This window comes from Ictalurus furcatus, chromosome 9 (genome assembly GCF_023375685.1).
Source record: "Ictalurus furcatus strain D&B chromosome 9, Billie_1.0, whole genome shotgun sequence".
NCBI lineage: Eukaryota > Metazoa > Chordata > Actinopteri > Siluriformes > Ictaluridae > Ictalurus > Ictalurus furcatus.
In genome coordinates this window covers 21,517,829-21,541,970 of record NC_071263.1, presented here as the reverse complement: position 1 = coordinate 21,541,970, position 24,142 = coordinate 21,517,829, and the positions used below count along the sequence as shown (strand labels likewise).

At 37.6% G+C, this 24,142-nt stretch overlaps 1 protein-coding gene across 1 annotated transcript in view; it reads right to left on the bottom strand.

Annotated features, from left to right (window-relative positions):
- Positions 1-6,385: 6,385 nt before the first annotated feature.
- LOC128613023 (latent-transforming growth factor beta-binding protein 2) overlaps positions 6,386-24,142 on the bottom strand; it is a 122,379-nt gene continuing 104,622 nt past the window's right edge. The window contains exons 25-35 of the mRNA XM_053633555.1: positions 23,248-23,364; positions 14,324-14,449; positions 14,054-14,203; positions 13,072-13,275; positions 12,861-12,947; positions 11,666-11,794; positions 10,170-10,310; positions 9,795-9,968; positions 9,388-9,675; positions 9,037-9,186; positions 6,386-6,818 (exon numbers count right to left, since the gene is read on the bottom strand). Of these exons, the coding sequence (XP_053489530.1) occupies positions 6,643-6,818; positions 9,037-9,186; positions 9,388-9,675; positions 9,795-9,968; positions 10,170-10,310; positions 11,666-11,794; positions 12,861-12,947; positions 13,072-13,275; positions 14,054-14,203; positions 14,324-14,449; positions 23,248-23,364 (1,742 nt within the window). The 3' untranslated portion in view covers positions 6,386-6,642. The remainder of the gene's footprint in view (positions 6,819-9,036; positions 9,187-9,387; positions 9,676-9,794; positions 9,969-10,169; positions 10,311-11,665; positions 11,795-12,860; positions 12,948-13,071; positions 13,276-14,053; positions 14,204-14,323; positions 14,450-23,247; positions 23,365-24,142) is intronic.

The following is a 24,142-nucleotide window of genomic DNA, read 5'->3' as shown; positions in this document are numbered from 1 at the left end:
TCAGAATTAAACCTGGGTCCCTAGAGCTAAGAGGTGGATATCGTTGCTGCAGGATCCATGTAATTCCACTAGGGTCCTTCAAAATTTGAGTACTCAAGTGTGAATTATATGCAGTTCCAGCAATCTATTTAGCTCTAAAATTGCAGCATATCTTCTTTGAGAAGCAGGTCTTTCTAAAGAAATCTCTTGATTAATCTTTTATGCTTGATTAATCTTTTATGTTTTGCAGTGTGCTCCATGCACAGTTTGAGGTTTTCCCTAATGCTGACACATCTGATGTCCTGCATGAGTTGGCCCAGGTGTGGTGAAAGTAAGGAAAACTGAATATGGTTCAGCGCAGTAAGTTCCCAGGATTAGCGGTGAGAAAAAGTGGTGTAAGTAAAGTGTTTCTAAACTTTTAATTTTATTTTTTGCTGGAAATGATGTGATGATGTCAACTACTCTCAGATTGCAGATGATCATCAGCAGCAGCCAATGGCATGCAAAGCACATGCAGGTAAAATGATAAAAAATGTTATAGTATGCCAGGACAGCCACTGAAAGTTTCCAATTCAACCACTTAACTAACCACCATCTGCTCTTTGATACTTTTGGGAATCCCTGAACAGGAGCAGGCACACTTACATTACATAGCCATGGGGCAGACCAGGCTCTTCAACACACAGCCTCTGCATGAAGCCATCAACACCTTCACTTTACCCCACTGTTCAGCACATTTCTTAACATCTCTAAACAAACCCATGGGGCTCATAGGACTGTATCTTGAGTGTTTTTAAAAGCAGTATAACTAGTTAGATCCTTTGATGCTGTTGCTGAAAACCCATGAGTATTTTGTAGGCCTGCTTTGATGGAAGTGCAACCAAGGCAACTTTTTATTCATCCGATTTTGGTATAGCAGAACGATTTTTGTTACTGAGAATGGAGAGACATTTGAACTGTGTGTAGCCTAGACAGCATGAGCATACAGACTCCACTGCTGCTTGTTATGATGAGTTATATAGTGTACAGAGGGAGGTGAGGGGTTTTAGGATTAACAATATGGAGAGTTGGCTCTGAACATGGAAATAGGGATCTTAAGTTTTTCTTTAGTCAAAGTAAATGCAGATACATCAGCCCAATAATATGAATGTTGCATTGCTGGCTGTAGGATATGGGTGGCAGTATGTATACAGATGTGATCAAAAATAAAGAAAAATTGTATGGAGTAATTGCCCATTAATGGTGATTAATAGACTTACCATATGGCTTCAAATATACATGCAACCATAACTCATCATACCCTACAATATACTGTAGCTGGTTGAGAAAACACTATAAGAATAAAAGTAGGCTTTTGTCAGCTAAATATGTAACCTTAGCTATGCCTTTTAATGGTAGAAAGAAAATTGAGATTTCCACAACATCATCTATTCTTTTTTTATTTTCTTTTTAGACAGTGCTGCATTGAAGCTGTTCGGGCACCTTAACAACTTACTAATATTTATTTATTTATTTATTTATTTTTATCATCACAATTACTCTCTTTTTTTTTCAATCATTAATTTGTCACGTCTCTGTGTATTTCTTCTATAATATTCAGGCTTGGGCATACCCTCTGCTATAATCCAAGTAGTAAAATGTTTAATGTCATATTGCTTTAAATCTGTTGAATGTCTAACCAGCAATAATGGATGCAAGTACTAAATGAAAAAAAAAAATCAAACAAAATAATAACAATTTACACCATTCATCCTGTTAAAAAGTTTACACCCCACTGTCTTTTCATGTATCGTGTTGCCTTCTTGAGCATCAATAACTGTTTGCACCTTTTGTAATAGTTGTGTAATCCCTCAGTTGTCCTCAGTGTGACCAGATGGATCTCAACATCATGTAGCCACTATTGGAAAGGGGTCAAATACGCAGAAGATGCTGGAAAATAAAAGAATGTGCAGGAAATGGAGGATTTGTCTGAAGAACAGTGCGCAGTTTAACTGATCAGGACAAACAAGGGGCTTATGAACAACTATCACAAAACATAAAAACAGTAGTTGATCATCCAGGTATCAAGCGTATGTAAACTTTTGAACTGGTTCATTTGTGAAAATTTAGTTATTATTGTTTCTTGTGGACTATATGTAAACATCAGTTATGTGAAATAGCTTATTCGTTGTAGTATTAAATACAAAGCAAAATACAATTTTCATGATCCCTCTTTTAAAAATTTTATTTATTTATTTTTAATTATTAACATTTTGCAGATTCTGCAAGGTGTATGTAAATTTATGACCTCAACTGTATTAGGCAGAATAGGCTTTGACTGTTGCTGTGTGTCTTCATGTGGAGGGAAGAGAAAGAGGGGAGGGGGTACATAGTTTTTCCACAATATGGGTGAGCAAGCCTTGGTCTTATGATTCAGCACTGATTTTCTACGATCCCAAATAACTAATATGATCACGCAAAAAACAAAACCAAAAAAAAAAAAAAAAACATTGCGTAAATGACATCACATTCAAAATTCGGAGGGAGACCTAATTTTCAGAAACACTCAAAATGGAGAAGACATGGAATCTTGTTCATATGAAAGATGCAGTACTCTTTACACCATACTCTGTTAGCTTTTTTTTTTTTTTTTGCAAATGTTATAAAATGTGCATGTTTTTCATATCATAATTTATTCAGATTCATAATTGCAGTGTGCTTTCAATATGTACTCAGCTTCTTGAATGATGAGGTATGTAGCACATTCTGAGTTTCCACTACAAATCAAACAAACAGAACACATTTCAACTGTGCAATATCTCCATAATACACAAGGTGGTTACGAATCAAGGATTTTGGCTTGATGGCGCGCTACTTGAGCTTAGACACGGCGCAGAGCACACAGGAACTAATGTAAGAGCATTACTGTCAGCACCCCTGATTGGCTGAGCACATGATGAGAAGCATTCTTGAGAAACATCCAGGAGTTGTCTGTTGCATGGACAAATTCTGGAAAAGTGATTTGAGGATGAGTGCACTGAATTACATGCAACCTTTGCCACAGGCACCTCAGGCACATCCTCTTAAAGCACTATGGAATTTGGACACTAATGATTTAGATTTTATTTGTTTAAGATTGTGTTTAAGTGTTTAAGATTTTATGCGATTCAAGACTAACTCTTCTCGACTCTCTGTTTGTGGCTATAGATAATAAACCTTCTTAAGAGTCTTTCTAATAGAAGCAGTTTTACCATTGAAGTTAATGGAATGTTTTTACACTGTTTTTATGCTGTTTACTTTTTATTTATTTATTATTATTTCGAAAATTAGCTGTGTATCAGATGTGTGGGAACAAAGCAGTACTTCAGTGTACTACATGGCTGACTTAGCATTTCAATAAAGCATTAGGTTTGTTTGACTTACACCAGTATTTTGGACCATTTGGTACCTCAGATGGGGCATCAGGTCCATATTCAAATCCTGCTGCCATTTGTAAGCTGTCCAAGCCTCTGTTAGGGAGATTACAGAATAAAGCAAACCTCTGTGTGGAGACACATCACATAAAAACACATCAGATGATTTTTGAGGGCATAAGACCCACTGGATAAGTGGGACAGTGGATAAACAAACTCTTCATACTTTTCTGGTTTTCCATGAGTATCACTGCTGTACAACTTCACATATCTGTGTAACTTCACACTGAACAATCATGACATATTTGCAGACTATGATCTAAAATCAATTCACAGAAAGGGTGACTGTGTGATTTCAGTGAATTTCTTACAAGCTTACTCACTCAATTGAAAAAAGATAAAGGCTGTAAAACAAGGGCAATGCAAGACGTCAGCTTGAGTTTTAGGTGCCGCTAATGTGCCTCTAACGAGTCTTTAATATAGCAGATGTGGATTAAAATGTAAGTGCAACTGTTACCTCTTATTTATGTGGGGAAAAAGCTTCAGAAACATGTCCAATGTGAATTTCTCTTTACATCACTAGGCACACAGGCAAATACCTAATTCATTTTTGTAAATATCTTATTGAATTGCACATTAGAAAATGCAGTCATTGCTTAATATTTGATGTTCAGTACCAACAGACACAACTCAGAGCAACACCTAATGAAGACATAACATTTAGCATATTAATTCTAATATAAATTAAAATGACTTAATAACACACTCCATATGGAAGTTGTAACAGTAGCACAGTGACACTGTGACAGTAGCAGTTATACGAGGTGTAGACATTTGTCCAATAACCATTTTGATTAATTTCTGGGGTTATGTTCTGTAATTATGAGAGACAATTGTCCAAATTTGGACTCTGGACTCAGTAGTTATACCATTAATAGTCAGAATAATGTTTTAAGACAAATAAAACAGGTAGATAGGTCTTGAGGGTCAATACCAAAGCCATGTCAGTGTAAATGCTGTGCTGAGAATAACTCAAATAATATCTGACAAGCATTGGTCCACCATTTCCATTGGTGGATGGGTCAGAGGGGATTGGAAAAATGTGCATAAGAGGCTCTAGAATCATTAATAGTAAACACACAAAGTGCATCTAATGTATATAATAGGTGTAGGTAATGATAACTGTATGTGTATATAGTCATACTGACTACATTTACATGCACATCAATATTCTGATATTAATTGGAATTTTCCAATATTATAATTAGTATTGAATCGTGTAAACGCCACAATACGATTACCCGCTTCAGAGTTAGACAATATTCTGATTCCCCAAATTCTGATTCCCATCCCTGGAATATGCCTGTTTTAATCAAACATTTGTTGCATGTAGACACCCTATTCAGAACATTCACGAACAAATTTTGATGCATGTACGCATATAAACATCCTATTCAGAATATGGCTGCAGCCCGAATATAGACCTTAAACGAATTTGATGTGCATGTAAACGTTTTAATCTATGGTGTTTTATAGATTGTCTGTGTATGTTAGCCTGATCTAGGATTTCTAGCATATTTAAAAGATATATATATATATATATCACAAAATACATGATGTCATTTTCAGACTTTATTGTCCGGAAACAACTACAGTCAGAGGTAATCAAGTGGAATGAACAAAACAGGATGGACTACAGTTTCCAAAAAGGGATCATTCCTACAGACTACTCATAACCACCATCATGATGTATTCTGTTTAAAATTGCCTTCCTAAGTCCCAAAAATCAAATGTGATGATAACTTCATTTCAAGACGTGTACTGAGCACAGGCGAAGGTGGCTGCACAGTGGCCACCACTGAAAATGGTAGTGAGTACAAACACATATAACATGTATCTTCCTTATTATGGAGAACTGTTCATTGGTTTATGTCAAGTGATGTTGGTATATATAGATGGGTGCCATATTAAAGGGAAAAAAATTCTATACTGTTGGGGATGTTTTGCTAGCATGATTTGGGTCCATTTATCCCATTAAATGGAGAGTCTCTGCAAATCAATACAAAGTTATTTGATCACTTTGCTGAAAAACTCCTACTCTAATCAGAGACAGATGTTAGACAGTGCTCCCTACCACCATCATCAATACACCAATTGAGGGAATATCTTTTGGGAAAATGACTCTAGCACAGTTCAGAAATTTGTCGAATCTGTGCTATGGCTCTTTGAAGCTGTTCTGACAGCTTGTTGTGGCTTAATATTTTACTAATTAAATTTTTTTCCCAGTAATTTGTCACCTGTCTTTATATTTCTTCTGTAATATTCAGGCTTGGCCATACCCTCTGCTATAGTCCAAGTAGTAAAATGTTTAATGTGTTATAGTATACATGTCATATTGCTCAACAGCAGGACAGAATATTTTGTTTAAAAGTGGTTTGCATTGTGTTTAAGGCAGCTTTAAATCTGTTGAATGTCTAGCCAGCAATAATGGATGCAAGTATTTCAGTTCAAAGTAGACTATATATCATTATCAAGCAAATGTGACGCACATTAATGTGTTGCTGAAAATCTCTAAACTATGTGTTCACTGGATTGAAGGCACCACATAACATTAGTTAAAAAGTGCAGTCATTCCATAAAATAACATTTCATAGTCTGCTCCACAGGGCAGGATACATACACTTTATCTGATACAGTGTAAACCTTTTTTTTTTCTCCATACATAAAAGATAGTGCTACAAAACATTTGTACAGAAATCTATAACTCTACAGGGTTAATCTGACTTTTTTTTGTACTTTTTTGTACCATTTTTGGTCAAAAAAATAATAAATTGGGTGTACTGAATGAGTTTATTAGAATATATAACAAACCAATTTAAATACATAGTACTAGATCTGTACAAAAATCCCAAACCCCCTCAATGAAGCCTTGACCCACAAGTCTGAGCTAGAACGACCTCTAATAACAAATTAGGAGTGTAATCACCATTTGGGTAACATTCAGTATGCTGTGCAAATCACTTTAAGCATGGGAACCAATCAAAAACTGAGTTACTTCACAGGTCCTGTTAAAACTTTAACGTATTTTTAAATCACTCTTTATGTACAAGATGGAATGGGTTTTGACTGTAACTGTGTGTGTGTGTTCATGTTTGGAGCTCAGCTGGCTCGGCTTCACTGATGCAGGTTTAGTGTCAGTCCTTTGGACAGGCGATTGAGGGAAGAGAAAGAGAGCGAGAGAGAGAGAGAGAGAAAGAAAGAGACGAGTGCATCAATTTCCCACAGTGTGGGTGACAGAGTCTTGGTCTTCTGGGATACACTCGTGGGGCTTAGAAGAAGCCAAAAAGCCCGGCAAGCAGGTGCATTTGTATGAGCCCTCTGTGTTGGTACACACTCCGTTCTTACACAGCTCCACTTTGTCACTGATATCCTCACATTCATTTATATCTGTAAGAGGTGACAGAGGAAAGACAAGCTGAATGTGAGAGGTATGTAGATAAAATATTGCTCAGCTGAAATAAAAAAAGATATGGTTAGTAAAAGGTCTATCACAGGATTCTAACCTAATACCAGTTGAGTCTTGAATTGGATGTGGTTAAATAAAACACACTACTACACATTGATATACACCAGTCAGAACACAGATACTGAAGCAGCCCACAGGTGCTGGAAGAGTGAAACTGAATTGAAACTTAATTGGCATCTGAGGTTTGAATAAGCAGTGATATCTAATATGAAACCAACTATACTGTCTTAATATTCAGTCACAGAGAAACTCTCATTATTTCTCATTATGAGACACGAAGATCTAATTTGCAGAAACACTCGAAATGGAGAACAGGATCTTGTTCATATGAAAGATGGAATACTTTGAATCTGTTTTGTAGATGTTACACAATTTTCATGTTTTTTTTTACATCAGGATCATAAAATAATTTATTCAGATTCATAATTGCAGTGCGCTTTCAGTATATGCTCAGCTTCTTGGATGATGAGGTAAGAAGCACATTCTGAGTTTCCACTACAAATCAAACAAACAGAACACATTTCAACTGTGCAATATCTCCATAATACACAAGGCGGCTATGAATCAAGGATTTTGACTCGACGGCATGCTGCTTGAGCTTAGACACGGCGCAGAGCACACTTTGGTCATTTATTCCCAATTCTGATTCACAGGAACTAATGTAAGAGCATTACTGTCAGCACCCCTGATTGGCTGAGAACATGATGAGAAGCATTCTTGAACAACATCCAGGAGTTGTCTGTTTCATGGACAAATTCTGGAAGAGTGATTGAAGGTGAACTGAAATACATGCAACTTTTGCCTCAGGCACATCCTCTTAAAACACTACAGAATTTGGACAGTATTTTTTTTTTTTTTTTTTTTAAAGATTTTATGTGATCCAAGACTAACTCTTCTCTACTCTCTATTCATGGCTAGAGGGTATAGAAAATAAACCTTCTTAAAAGCCTTTCTAATAGAGGAAGTTTTGCAGTTAAATGGCATGTTTTTTGCTATTGCCTGTGCCAAACTCCTAATCCTCCAAACCCTCATAGACATAAAAAAAAGAAAAAAGAAAATTAGCACCTGTGTGTAAGGTGTGCAGGAACATAGCAGTGCTTCAATGTACTACATAGCTGATTTGCCATAAAGCATTAGGTTTGCTTTATTCTTTTGTTTTGTATCAGTGTTCATATGAATAACATTTAACCTCCAAGAGATATGGTGCTGAAGTGTGATGGAATAAGATAATAATCTTTATTTATATAGCACTTTTCAGTTTGAGTCTAGATTGCTGTAAATATAAAAGGTCAAACGAAGTAAAATGTTGATATAATCTACAATCATTCATGAAATTACCATAAAACATATGTGAGGTGGCCTGGGAAAACTCGCTGCAGCTGAATTCAATCAGCCAAAATAGATAAAAAAATGTGTTTGGCAAGACACCTCTCAAAAAACTTTAAGCAAGCATAAATATAATTCACCAGAACTGCATGGAAATGTTTTAGTGTTAATTCTTTTTAATCTTGCCTAGGCTATCCTCCTGCAAAGATCACGTTGTGCAAGGAGCCAGTTTAAAAAATGCGGTGGTAAAAATAGTCAGTCTGTCTAAAGTTCTCTAAAATATTCCTAGCTAAGTGTGACTTTTCTTTTACTCTGACTATATTTCATAGTGAAATGCACATAAGCAATTCAGTTTGATTGAAAACTGAAATTGTTTACCGATACTGATGCCTTGAGTATCAGCTGATACTGATACCCATCTGATATTGTTTTCTTTAAAAAGAAAAACAGTTTCCATTTTTTAAAAACTAAAGCACTTCACAGTTTAAAGAGTTTCACACAAAATCACTTACATTGTAAATATAACAAATATAATAAAGCATAAAGTATAACTTTAATAAAATCAATCATAACAAAAGAATAAACAATCCCTTTATATGTAAACATTTCCAGTTCCAAAAATACATTCTTTTCCCAAATCCAATTCCATTCTTTGCCATTTGTTTTAGGGTCTGATATCCAATATGTTTTCTCCGATATCCGATCCACCATTTTATTTGCTGGTATTACCCAGATATCAATACTGTGTCATCTGTAATATATGCATGGTTATTACACTGGCAGAGAAATGAGTGAGAGAATAAAAGGCCTTACCAATACATGCCATCTTGCTTAGGTTTAGCTCGTAGCCATCAAAGCAATCACAAGTGTAGCCCTCTCGTACACGGACGCATCGGCCATTTTCACAGCCATTCAAGATGCCGCATTCTTCTGCTTGCAGACCCTCAAATCCTGCACTATGATCTAAATGGAAAATAGCAGACAACATGGAATCACAGACACGTTTATATTGTGTTTACGAAGAGTTTGTGTTTGTATAAAATATATTGCATCACTACTAGTACTCTACTACTGATACTACTAGTATATTCATATTAGAAAGGTTATAAATGTGATTAATTATGCATGCACAAGTATGTTTATCCCATGGAAGAATGACGCTACCTCTGTAGGGGTTAACTCGGCGGGGTGGATGGTGTTCTCTGGGTCTGGGCATAGGTACTCGTCCTCCCTCTCTAGAGCCGTAGTCATTTGAGTGATCAGTAAACATGGAACCCCTCAAAGGGCCGTCAGGTCCATAGAAGGTCTCACCTCCAAAAACTCCATAGTTATCCCAGAACGGTGGACCATTGGGTCCCTCAGGTGGGGTGTCAGGTCCATATTCAAAGCCTGGTTGCTCCCGTAGGCTGTCTGAACCTCTGTTATGCAGGTTACACAACATAGCAAAATCCGCTGTGTAAAGACATATTATTGTTTTGGTTAGTTGTGTGACTTTTCTTTAGAAAGTATTTACTGTATGTTTAACATTTCCAGAGAGTTGTGTATGGATAGAAATAGTTATAAAAACACACCAGATGACTTTTCTGGGCAGAAGGCACACTGTGACCCCCAGGCAACACCATAGAGACAGCAACACTCAGTATAGGTAGTCGGAATACCAAGCATGGGATTAATGCATGTGGTATCAGGTTTAAGTTCCCGCCAGCAGATGTCTGTGTGAATATAATCCTCATCAAGGAAAGGGGCTATAGGCAGAAAGAGATACCAGAGTACAATGGGTATAATATGTTGGTTGAGAATGCATGAGAAAAGACATTTGCACAAAACCGCAATGCTCTAAAGTTTCAGTTTCAAGGTATATGAATGTGTTTTTTTTGTTTTTCACTGACAAGACAATCTGCAGTACAGCAAAGCACATATCAGTGAATGAGAGATCAGAGGCTTACCCTCTGTGCTGTTGGCAGAGATGCAGCGACGTTGTGTGTCATCCAGGATCATTGGAGCCATGCAGAAGCAGTTAAAAGAGCCGGGGGTGTTCACACACGCTCCATGTTCACACTGATTCTCCTCCTTACATTCATCATCATCTGAGACACATGTGCAGAATACATGCTTACACCAAATTCATTTTTAAAAAATCCAGACGTGCTGTGACTGCCTGTTCAATCTACAATGCATTACCAGCACAACAGCATGCTTTATTATTGATATAAAAAGCATGGGGGACAGGGATAGCCGAATGAAGACCAGATATACTTACAACACAGCTTTATAAAAACGTGAAATGAGTCAGTGGGGCAGTGGATAAACAGACTCTTCATCTTTTTTTGGTTATCCATGAGTATCACTACTGTACAAACACTTTTCTACAGAATTATACATATATATATATATATATACTGAACAAAAAAAAGTCCCCTTTTCAAGAGAAACTATATTTTAAAGATAATTTTGTAAAATCCGAATAAGCTTTAGAGATCTTTATTCGAAAGGGTTTAAACAATGTTTTTCTTGCTTGTTCAATAACAATTGAACCATAAACAATTACTGCACATGCACCTGTGGGACAGTCCTTAAGACACTAACAGTTTACGGGCGGTAGGCAAGTAAGGTCACAGTTACAATAATGTAGGACACTAAATAGACCTTTCTACTGACTCTGAAAAACACCAGAAGAAAGATGCCTAGGGTTCCTGCTCACCTGCGTGAACATGCCATAGGCCTGCTGCAGGGAGGCATGAGGACTACAGATGTGTCCAGAGCAATTAACTGTAATGTCTGTAATGTAAGACGCCTAAAGCAGAACTACAGGGAAACAGGTAGGACAGCTGATCGTCCTTGCAGTGGAAAATTACATGTAACTATGTGTCCCCCACTCCCAGACATGATCGAGAACTTGCAAATGCCTTGGTGGAAGAGTGGAGTAACATCTCACAGCAAATCTGACAAATCTGGTGCAGTCCATGAGGATGAGATCCACTGTAGTACTTAAAGCAGGTGGTGGACACAGCAGATACTGACTGTTACTTTTTATATTGACCTCCTCTTTGTTCAGGGTACTGTATATATATTCAGTGCCCTCCACTAATATAGGCACCCTTGATAAATATGAGCAAAGAAGACTGTGAAAAATTGTCTTTATTGTTTAACCTTTTGATCTTTTGTTTAGAAAATTCACTCTCATGGATATCAAACAATTGCAAACACAACAGAGGTTTATCCATGGAAATGTGGCATGAGAAACAAGGCTAATTCAATACATGAGCTCAAGTTTTAAGTGCCTCTAATGTGTCTATAAGGAGTCTCTAAAGCAGTGGATATGGAATGAAATGCTTCTTAAAATGAAAGCACTGTTTATCATCTTAACATATTAAAACAGATCTTCTTTTTATGTTTTTTATTAATACATTTTTTTCCAACAACATTAATTAAAATGACTCACCAAGACATGCCATACGGACATTGTCGTAGTAATAGCCACTGTGACAGTAGCAGTTATACGAGCCGTAGACGTTTGCGCAATAACCATTTTTACAAATTTCTGGGCCATACATCTCACATTCATCTGCATCTGTGGACAAGAGTAGTGAACTGATATTAGAAAATTATATGTCATTCAAAACACAGTATAAAAATCTCTACAATCTAAATGATCAAATATATATACACATATGATAAATAATGGGGCGTATGACCTTAAGTACACCAGGCATTTCTCCTAGTAAAAAGAGGACAACACTCCCTGTTTATATTCTGTGAGAGTCCAAATGACAATGACTTCTCAGATGGCTGTAATAGTTACACCTTTAATAATTACAGTCATTTTAAAAGACAACCACAAATAATATGGGTCAGTAACTCTTGAGGGTCAATACCAAAGCCACACTGGTGCAGACACTTCATTGGGTGCATATTTTTGTTATTTCTCAGGTTAAACATATGGTCACGCACAAAAAGTGTAAAAACAAAAACAACAACAAACAAACAAACAAACAAACAACGAAAACAAAAATAAACAGTGAAATTTTACATACAACAAGGTAGTTTACTTTGATTGTAATTCCTATCAGTCAGCATATCCTGATCATGCCCAGGCCTGGTCTTGAGTCTACTGTGTCTCAGTTTTGTCTTGGTCATGACCATGAGTCTCAAACAAATTTTATCTTTAAATTATAAGCTTTCCTTTCCTTTAGCTTCTTCATTGCAGTCTGATCTGTGCAGCAGTGTTGTTGTCTTTGTCTATAATACAGTCTGGATTTGAACAATATTTAGAGTTTTCCACTGGAACCAAAACAAATAGAACTTGATGTCCAACTGCATCAATGAGGATGCATTTGCCGCCAACAATCTAGTCCTTCTTGTATGCCTGAAATAACCTTAAAATATAATTCAAACAGGGAAGATCTTAAATCTTGAATGGCTAGAAGGACACAGAGTTGGAATGATGACAAATATTGTAGATAGCCAGAAAATGTGCCTTGATTTCGCGAACATCTCTTGCACTCTAGTCTTTTCTACAACATTAAAAGACTTGTCTTGGTCATGCCTGAGATTGATTTTGATACTGATAACACTTAAGCATGCAAAGCACCTTTTTTCTGTAAGTTCAATATAAAGAACTGCAGATGCAAAAGTACCTCTACTCAGGAGATGATTGAAGCCTTGGACTGAGGTGATGATGGGGAGAATGCCAGGACCATGAGGACACAACTCAGCATACTCCACTGAAGATATACACATTCAAAATAGCTTCCATAAGACACATTCACATGTACAGATCAGGAATATTTAAAGGGATTGGGGGGTCTAGGTGTCACACGCACCCAAACTCATCTTTTGATACCCTACCTTGTCCGTTTTGTGGGCATGGGTGCATGTTGCAGTTATCTCCCCAGCCTGCTCCTACAGTGCAGCAGCATTCCTGCTTGGTGACATTACTGGACAGCACATTTTCACAGAAGTTGGCGTCGTGTAGGTTGTAGTAGCAATCCTTCCTCTGTTCGTCATCAGAGGCACCATGGGGAGGGGCAGGGAGGTCATGTCCTGCAGAGTCTGATATGATTCCCACATTGAAAACATAAAGCACACCAGTCAGAAGGCCAGAGGAGAGAGGGACACTTTGCAAACAGACTGTATACTCTTATTCCATGTATTAAACTTGGGTTTCAACTAAAATGCCTGAAATATAAAAATGAAGTTGCTCTCTAGGTTTGATGAGCTCAACTGTGTCACAGGAAACTGGAATCATTGCTCACTCAATGCTGTAATGTTTACTGGATATTTCCAACACAGCCTTAGTGACCTGATCACAGCTCTATGGCATCTGGCCATATTTGCACAACAGATGTAATCTAAATCTCTGACAGAGCCAATGATCTGTATCTTTTTTTTTTAATCGATAGATTGAAATATCAAGAGATTTCGAACATTTTGAGCTTCTAAATTGCATTCTCTATTGTTATCTATTTGATAGGCCAATTCCACACCACAAGATAAAGTTACTCTAAGGCCTTTTCTAAATTGCATTTCTAGTCAGTAATCCGCTTTTGCTCAGGGCTGTTAGTTGTTGAAAAATGTCTCCACATATGAAGTGCCAAAAGCTCACCGTGAAGCAGAATTAACATGACTGAAACTTGGCTTTAGGCTGTGTTTCTGCTGCATGCACAATATGGAATATGAAATCAAGTGAAAGAACCCTGGACGCACGTGCACAACTTGTTCTGCGTCTAACTGGGAGTTATAGGAATATTAAAATTACAAATTGTTTGCACCTGTTGTGGAAATGGTTTGTATGCATGCATATATGTTTTTTTTTTTTTTCTTTCTGTACCTGGTAAGATCATGTGGCGGGGTTTGCACTGCGTAGTAATGGGGTCGAATTCCTCATCATCAGTGGGGCAGAGGCACAGGAAGCTTCCCTCCACATTCTCACAATGAGCCTCACCACACAACTCACGACTTATTTCACATTCATCTGCATCTGTACACACACACACACACACACACACACACACAAACAGAGATTCATAGTTCAAATAGTCAACCCCCTTTATAATGGAGTCATAGATATGGGTTAATAAAATATTTTCTACTTCCATACCAATGCAACCTTGGCCCTCAGGTGTGTTGACATATCCTTGGTCACAATGACAGTAATAGGAGCCATTTGTGTTCTCACAGAAGCCATGCTTGCCACAGATCATCTCATCCTCACACTCATCAATATCTAAACAGGAAAATTAGACACAAACAAGATTCAAAATCTGGGAAGTGAAAGGTTGTTTTTTTTTTTGACAGAGGCCCATATAAGCACACTAGTTACACACAATTGAACCTCTAAACTGACAATAACTGATATAAATACATATATGATTCATACCCAGAATCTTATTTTCTTGTCTTGGATGGTTTTGCTTTTTAATTATCCTCAGATTTTCACATTCCAACACTTTCTGTAACAAAATTGATAAATACACACTCTTCTGTGTATAGCCTAATCATCTGCATGTAAATTCCTCTGATTCTCTGTTAAATACAGAAATAATTCTGCATAGACATACAGTGCCCTCCACTAATATTGGCACCCTTGGTAAATATGAGCAAAGAAGGCTATGAAAATTTGTCTTTATTATTGAACTTTTTAATATTATGTTAAAAAAATTTCACAAAAATACTAGGAAAAAAATAGATATAAAACAAGTGCAAACAACAAATCCAAAAAAATATTTTTGTTAAATACAGATGTGCAACAGTATTGGCACCCACATGAATTCATATGAGAAAAAAATATATATTTTAAGTATATTCCCATTGATATTTAACTTTTTTTTTTAGTACACCTGGGTGACTAGGAACAGGAAATTGTTCAACCATGACTTCCTGTTTCACAGGGGTATAAATATGGGTATAAACACATAGGCCAAATTCCCTTAGTCATTCATAACATTGGATAAGACCAAGGAATATTATTATTTATAATATTAGTGGAGTGCACTGTATTATATAAATATTTAAAAGCTTGCATGGGTAGTAAAATTGTAAAACCAAAAATCACTATCATAATTTCAATTATGGTTAAACATGCTATAGGTTAACCAGTATGTCAGCAGTTTATGATGTTGCACAATTGTTAATTCGACTAATTCGAAGACTGAATAAGTAGGAGAAATCCATGAGTCATAAATTAGATGAACTGCGTTGCTCTTGTTTTGGTTTTGGATGTTCAGCGGGTGCAGCAGTTCAGTGTGAGTCTGGAAAACTTCACCCTGGAGCACAAACATTCAGGAGTCATGATCACGCAACAGAGCCAGGGGGTCAGATTATGTAACTGTTATGCAACAGTGTAAATCCTTTAGCTTTTCCTGAAAACTGTTTTTACAAAAAAAAAAAAAAAAAACGTTTTAAAAATATTTAATAAGTCATCTAAATCAGAGCTGGTCATATCAACCATTACAGGCTTGTTTTGTTAGTGTGGAGATGATGTTGAGCTGGCTTCTATGAAAAACATGACGTGATTGCAGAGCAAATGGGAGCTGTACACAAGCTTCACTTCTGAAGCTGAGTGAACTCCTGTGATGAACACACCATGTGACCAACCCTGTGACTGGTCATTAAATACAAAGTGTGCCCTGCAAGCCATGTTCTTCTGGTAGTCGTGGCATTTGTCATGAAATTTTAATAGTGCCACGTGCAATACTGGAGGACACTCGTACACTACGGCTAATACGAAACCGTAGAGAGAGTATGCAAGCCTGAAAGGTGGTTTTGTCTTTGCAAAACCCTCAAAGACGTTATCTCCAAGGCCTTTACTTTGAAAAATTACGATAACACTGACCCTATTTCACCCATCACTATTTCACTCATGACAGAGGATTGGAAGACGTTTGCCTTACAACAGACCAAAAAGCACCACAAAGCTGGCAAACAGATTAAGCAGTTGTATAATGTGATTAATACAATCATACATAATAGCCATGCTGTGGTTAGCACATTCGCTTCACACTTCCGGGGTTGGGGGTTCGATTCCCGCCTCCACCCTGTGTGCGTGGAGCATGCGATCTCCCTGTGCTTCGTGGGTTTTCTCCGGGTACTCCGGTTTCCTCCCCCAGTCCAAAGACATGCAATTGTAGGATTGGCATCTCTAAATTGTCCATTGTCTATGAATGGGTGTGTAAATGTGTGTGCGATTGTGCCTTGCAATTGGTTGGCACCCCATCTAGTGTGTCCCCCACCTTGTGCCCGAGACCCCTGGGATAGGCTCCAGGCTCCCCTGCAACTCTGTGTAGGATAAGCGGTACAGAAAATGGATGGATGGAATTGTTCCTAAATAATAATTTTGCTGAGTCATGACAGGACATAAGAGAGTAAGAAGATCATCTGATTATTATTATTTACTTGTGGAAAAAAGCAGGACTGGAAGAGATTCTTAAACCTTAGATATTTTTGATCAGAATAAAAACTAGATCTAGGTGAAGGATTGGAGCAAACATTTCCTAAAAAGCACAGGCAGTCCGAGACAGTCACGAGAGACAGACTCCCACTAAGCAGCACTAGCCTGCGGTTGGACTGAAGGGACAGGAGCCAAACAGCTGGAAAACAATCAGACACCAAAGTGGTCAGGGAATACTCCACCATAGCCAAAACTACTCCAGGCTTAATAAGGCTGCAATAAAGAGTGAACATGATACCGTGGTTCTTGTTATTTTATCTGAATGTGCACATGCATGTTCAGATCCACTGTGAAAAACTCACTCAAACACCCAGTGATTCACACCACAGTGTCATAATAAACCCACAGTCTGTCCTAATCCTCAGCGTGGGTTGAGAGTAACTCTAGCCCATAACTGAGGAAACAAATTCTCTCTGTAATACATTTCCTTTTGTGTTAAAGGCTTAAGTGGGCTTTTGAACAGCACTGGTAGTGGTCCGACCAGCTGTGAAACCCCAGGAGAAGGTAACACTAGAGTTCACTTGCTACATCATATTTATTTTAGCCACTTTTTTCCTTTCAGAGATGACAAAACCAGGACTTCCCCTCCTTGAGAATAGAGTCAAACTATCAGATATCATATCAGGACTGAAATAAGTGCCAAAATAACTGGTTACTCACAGACTTGAGGAACCCATATAGCAAGAGAACAAGGACTCATTCAGTGCAAGCAAAATTTTGTGTAATGACGCCATGAAATTTGGTGACCGAGAAGTTTAGAAGGTTGTTTTTCCATTACCAAATTTATTAAGGAGGCAATGAAACAGGGCTGATCTGATAGGTGTGTGCACTCCCACTGCACAGGGAAGTTCACGTGATGAACGTATAAACCGTTCTTTTACATGATGTAAGACGGCTTCCTCCTTAGAGTCTCCTAAGAATTAGACATGGCTTTATAAGACAAAATGTGGTTTGGAGATACAATAAAATGAATCTTTTATTTTACTGATCACTACACATAAATACACACTGATGTCTTCAGAGCTCTGAACTATTGTCAAACACAGCCAAAGATAATCTCCATCTCCAACATCTCCACTCTTCCAAATTCTTAAAGAAACAATCAAATTATGCAGCCTGGTCATTATACATAGGTGATGATTTTTTTGTGAGTGGAGGAAAAAGTTCAGTGAGTAATTAGGACGTCTGGAAGCCGCTCATCCATTGCTTTATTAGGATGATGGCAGCACCTTGCAGGCATTTCCAAGATGAAGTGGAAACAAGTGAGCTTTGTCTAGAGGTCTGTGCTGGAGAGCTGGGTTTGGCCTTCACAGCTCAGAACACAAGGTGGCCTATGGGTAAATGCCTGAGCTGTTATTTAATGTGGCTTTCACAGGCTGGCCAAGGTGAGAGCTGTCTGCCAATTATGACCTCTCTGACAACCACAAATACCCAGTAGTGCTGGAGAGCAATCCAGAATCAAATACTGATGCTTAGATGGAGGTTTTAATGCTCAGACTTCATAATATGCACTGTCAGAAATGACTAATGAGCAGTTACAAAATCCCACCAAAGAAGTGGTATGTGTCTGGGAGGAACACATCCGGAAAAAGGCATGATCATTAATCAGGTTCCAGCTGTCTTGACTCCCATCATAATACAGCAAATGTACAGGCTTTGGTACAAACATTGAAGTTCTCAGTGTATTAGTTCTTTTTTTTTGGTAAGGTCATAGTTCAACTTATTCTCTGGTGCTGCCTATATGAATCAGAAAATGAGTTTTGGCCTTAATTGAAAGCAACGTGTTGGGAGAAACAAGTCAAAAGCCATGATACAGTTGGTTCAAAGTTGAGGAAATGTCTGAAAACCGCTAATATACACTGAGAGAGAATCAAACCTTTGGAGTCAAATTACATGGAAATAAAGCCAGGGTTTAGAAACACTAGTGACACTGTTATGTGCGTATATGCAAGCACTCAGGCTGATCCTGCGCACAAAGCAAGCATCTTTAGAGTAAATGTTCAGTGCTGGGGATAGGAACATTTCGATGAAATTTTAACTAATGTGGAATAGATGTGCAGTAATAAATGGCTTAATATTTCATAATATTAGTACGTCATAATATGAGACAAGAACTTGGCCTTCGTTAAAAGTAACACTTTAGGAGAAACCAGGCAAAAGCCACAGTACACTTGGTTCAAAGTTGAGGAAATGTCTCAAAACCACTAAGATACACTGAGAGGGAGAATCAAACCCTTGAAGTCAAATCACATGGGGAAAAAAGGCCAAGTTTTCAAAACACTTGGAAAATCTTACGTGCTTAAATTCAGGCATTCAGGCTCAACCTCACACACAGCAGAGGACATTTAGTGTAAAAATGTTGAGTGATTGGGCCATATGCAGTTCAATGAAGCTTGTAATTCTTTGACTAATGTGGAATAAATGCCTCAATGCATTACTGATTTGTAACCTTACACAATTTCACATATTCCATAATCCATAAATCACATTAGAAAGCTACACAGCGATGTCATATGACAAGAAAACATACATGTTCATCATGTTCCCTAACTATTCTGGGAGAGATCAGTGCCACATTGTTGAACCACTAACCATGTAACCAGCGTGGATGATGAGTAATGCCGTGAGGTTGCTGAATTTGGAGAGTCTACAGACCACATACCCCACAGCCCTAACAGAAAGAACACAAGGTTCTGGCTAAGTCCCATCCTCACACAGAGCTGTACGGAACAAGTGGACTCATATTTCACTGTGTGTGTCTACCCCTACAGTTAATCTCGAGTGCACTATTGGACTCTAGGCGACCATCAGAAAGTCGTTTCAAATGACAAAGAGCTGCCTGTTCACAAAGATATTCATCCTGTGAGATATTTTTTCCCAACATCCATCTCTTTTGTAAGAGAAGCAAGTGCACTTGATGCAGTTTGATACACTTGAGGCTTAGAATATGATTATTTAAGTCAGAGTAGTATTAGTGCCAGCATAAGGATTGATAGATGAAGTGCTGGAAACAATAATATATGGTTTTGATTTGTTTTGAAAGATTTTGAACCGTGATAAATTGATTGGCAAAATACTTGTATCTCAATAATGTTTAAGTACTAATCATGATCAGGATGTACTTGTTTGCCAAACTATTTTAATATTCAAGTTTCTCTTAACATGATTACCAAACTCCCACTATTTACTACCCTATCCATTTTCCTCCACAAATTAGATGGTAATTTCTCTTTTTTTCTTTTGCACTTATATAGCACTTTTTTAATCTCCTGTCTCATTCACCCTTTCACACACACACTCATACACCAGTGGTTGCAGAGCAAGGCGCTAACTTGCCATCGGGCAACTTGGGGCAACTTGGGGTTCAGTGTCTTGCCCAAGGACACTTCGGCATGTGGAGTCATGTGGGACGGGAATCGAACCGCCAACCCTACGATTAGTGGACAACCTGCTACCACCTGAGCCACAGCCACCCAACCTAATTTCAAACTTTTAGCTAGCTCTCCCATGTCACATGGCAGCTAGATGTCAGCAGCTTCATCTTTTCAAACTACTGCACTGTGATAGGATAATAAGATATGAAAAAGAAATAATATATGATAAGGTAAGATATGAAGAGAGTACTAACTGCCTTATGCTATATACATGCTTTAACTCTAGTGTTTGTCATTTTGACTGACAAGAAAGAGAATAATACTATCCCAGAAAGCTGAGCCAGTGATGCTATTTGGAACACTGGGCATAGACGGTTGTGGCATGGTTGAGATTCCAATTCACAATGTCTTGACAATTGGGTGAAATCAGGAGCCAAAAGTAAATAAGTTAATCATAAATAGGAATGCTACCTTAAAGTATAAAACTTCTTTACAGCTGTAATAACAGATTAACTCTATAAAACAAGAATCATATAATTACATAATTTAGACCTATTTTACAATCTAAATGATTGAATTAGGTTTGAAATTATGTAGTAATGGACGGAAAACGGAATAAAAAAATAAATAAATTACAGCCACATCTGCCAGTAATGCCACTGAAACAATTGCCAATTTACTGCATTGACGAAACATTCAAGGAAAGCTGGGAAAATTCCTAAACTCAACTAGTATAAAATTAATAATGATGTCCACATGCATGATTAAACAAGGATTGAAGGATAATTGCTGCATTACTACATAACATAGAAGGGACTTATTAGTGACGCCAACTATGGAACACATTACATACCGATTCTTTCTCCAAGAGTCAATAATGAGAACAAATGAGAACATTTTAATTAAGGACTGTTTGCGTGCCGCTTGTATAATATATGGAGACCAAACAAGTATAAAAATACCATACTAAACATATATGTCTAGCAGATTTATAGCATTTATAGTATCCGCAGAATGATTATGCATCTTGTATATAGCTGAGGTCCAATATTGTGTCACCTACAGTTCATGGAAATACACTTGTCTAGCAGAGATTACACAAAGATTCATTTACACTCTGAGGAATAGTGTTATTAGTCTAGTAAAAAAAAAAAACTCCTGGGACACCTGACTTGGGATGGAAGAATGTTTCAGAGTATATATATGCACAGATGCATACATGCACATGTATTGGCAGGCACAGATAGGCACATACATAACTATCCTTTAAATCCCATGCTGATGATCACTGCCTGCATGCAGACAGACACACACGCTGATGGAGGAAAAAGGGCTTAGCCTGATTTATAGCATAATTTGAGGCTAATATTTTCAATGGCTACATGCCAGAAGGGTGTGTATACCTCTGTGTAGGTTAAATGCCATTGCACAAGACTGAGAATATTTGATGCAGCTTGCTATGTGTCAGAAATGGGTTGGGAGCATTTTGGCATGCATAAATAGAAGGCAAGAGCTTCTTTGATGTGGAAGCCATCATACTAAATGCAAAGAGTTCTGCTTTGTGTATTAGCATAAATGTCTACATTTACATTTTATGTCATGGGTATTCAATTAAGGTGAAGGTCCAGGTCCATAAAATTCCTTGCTTACAATGATTAAGATAAGAAACAATAAGAGACATCAGTTTGAAGGGTTTTTTTTTTTTCTTTTGCGCTGGAGCTTCAGGTTAATTGGTGACAACCACTTTTGACTAGTGCCACAGATGAGACACCTCTTTTTAACTTGAAGCAGACAATAAATCAGTCCATACAGGGTTTTACGGAGTTGTTTTTTTTATTGTTGTGGCAAAAAAATTCTTGATTTTGCTGCAGGTTTTTTCTAAATTTGCCAAGCAATTCGCTAAGGTTTTTATTTTCTGCTTTTTTGTTGGCGAAATTGGCGAAATTGCAATTGCACAAAAAAAATCCTCTAAAACATATCATATAATTGCTGATCTGATTTGAATGCTCTGTTTGATTTACTGGGTTTAACCAGTTGATGAACCTTGTTTTATTTCAATATGATTATTATTCTTGCTGCATATTGGTCTCTCACACCTTGAACGTTATACTATTCATATACAGGTGCTAGGTGTACTAGGTAAGGCACTCCATACACACTTTCTACAGGTTATTGACATCTTGCTATGGTCCATTATGAATAATAAGTGGCTTAGATATTTCTTCTCTCATCAAACAGCATTCTCTTCGTTCTCATCCATCATCATCCTCTAGACAATTTTTCGTCCTTCCCTCTACATTTCTATCCATGTCATTGCTTATCTCTATTATGCAGTGATTTCAGAAATGAAAAAGACTATTGTGAAGTTTGTTGGTCCATTTCAGCATCGTACTTATGTTTGGCGTGTCTCCACGGTACGGTTGTTTCAGTAAGTAGGGTGCGGTCTACATACAAACTCGGCAGCATTCAGTGAGCATTCTGGCCTTAACTTCACCCCAATCTCTCTGCAAGCACTCATTACTTTGGCTTGCACCATGCACACTCAACTGGATCTGTTGTACTCAACACGTTTGTTGCATGAAACGGGGTCAGGTGGAGCAAATGGTAATTCCTTTGCATACTTTTGCAGTGTTACAACTTGGTCATGAAAGCACTGAGTGCATTTAACATGCTTTTTGTCATGCCTGTATTGTCCACGTTAAGCATGTCATGTGATGTAACTGAACATTTAATCTAATACAGCTAAATGTCAAATGCACTTTCCAGAAAGTAGAATGAAAGGGGCCAGAAAGTAAAAAAACCAAAACCCTTGACAATAACTTCACCATTGCAAATTCATAAGGCCTGTAGAAGTTTAATGAGCAATGTGTGTGTGCATGTGTCTTGATAGCTAACTCCATCCTGGCCTTAATTATAACGTGGTTGACAGATATAGTAGAAGGAGCCCTCCACATTTAGACAATCTCCCATTCCACAGATATCAACAGACAAATACTTGCTCACATTTGTTTGACAAAACCACCAAACACTTTGTACCACTATAACCAATAGGAGAACCAAGGAATCATTCATGCATCATGAATCCAATGCAAATTGATCTATGTGCAGGCAAACAGAGACACACTAAGACCCATAAACTCACAGACACACAAAATCACATATGGTTGAACTGAAATGGTGTATGTATTGTTGATGGAGCACCTTTGCAGACAGAGTTTAGTAGCTCAAAGCCTGGAGTGCAGCCACAGTGGTAGGAGCCAGCTGTGTTTGTACACTGTCCATTCAGACAGGCCGCCAAATCCTCACATTCATCGATATCTGCAAGATATCACATGACGAATGGACTTAATTTATCACACAGCCAACTTGAGAATTATCGGCACCCTTCAAAAATACAAGTGCAAATTATAATACAAGCACATTTTCATTCTTAAAAAGTTCTGTTTCTTTTAAATGATTCTCTGTTGCCTTTGAGCAGCTGTATTAACCTATGGAACAAATATGGGGCTGCACGCATATACAATTCATTCATCACTCCTGAAGAAGCCCTTCCTGCGAATATCACTTAAAATTCAAAGCGTGTATTTACATTTATTCATTTGGCTTATACATTCATTTGGATACTTTTAGCAATGAAGACAGAATACAGTTGAACAGTTAGAGTTAAGGACCTTGCTAAAGGACCCTAGAATGAGAAATTAGGCAGTGCCAGGATTTGAACCCTCAACCTTCTCATCAGTAGTCCAGACCCTTATCTGCTGCGAAGAAAATGTTTCATCATGGCATGTTTGGCCTTCAAGAAAAATCCCCCACACTTACTGTAATACATGATGCTGAATCTCTGACACTTTGCAGATAGTAGTCCAGGAAGGTGTGAAGTGATTTTAAACAATATAATGCCCAAATGCATATCCAAATCAACACCAAAGATCCCTCTATGAGGATCTCATACCATATCAGACATTACAGGATGAGTGTCAGTGCTGTTATTCTCTTTAAGACTTCATTAAATATGAATTGTAGGGGTGATAATAATTTTGAGACTAGTATTTTGCAGAAATAAAATGCACCACTTAAGAAAACTACATGTTTACAT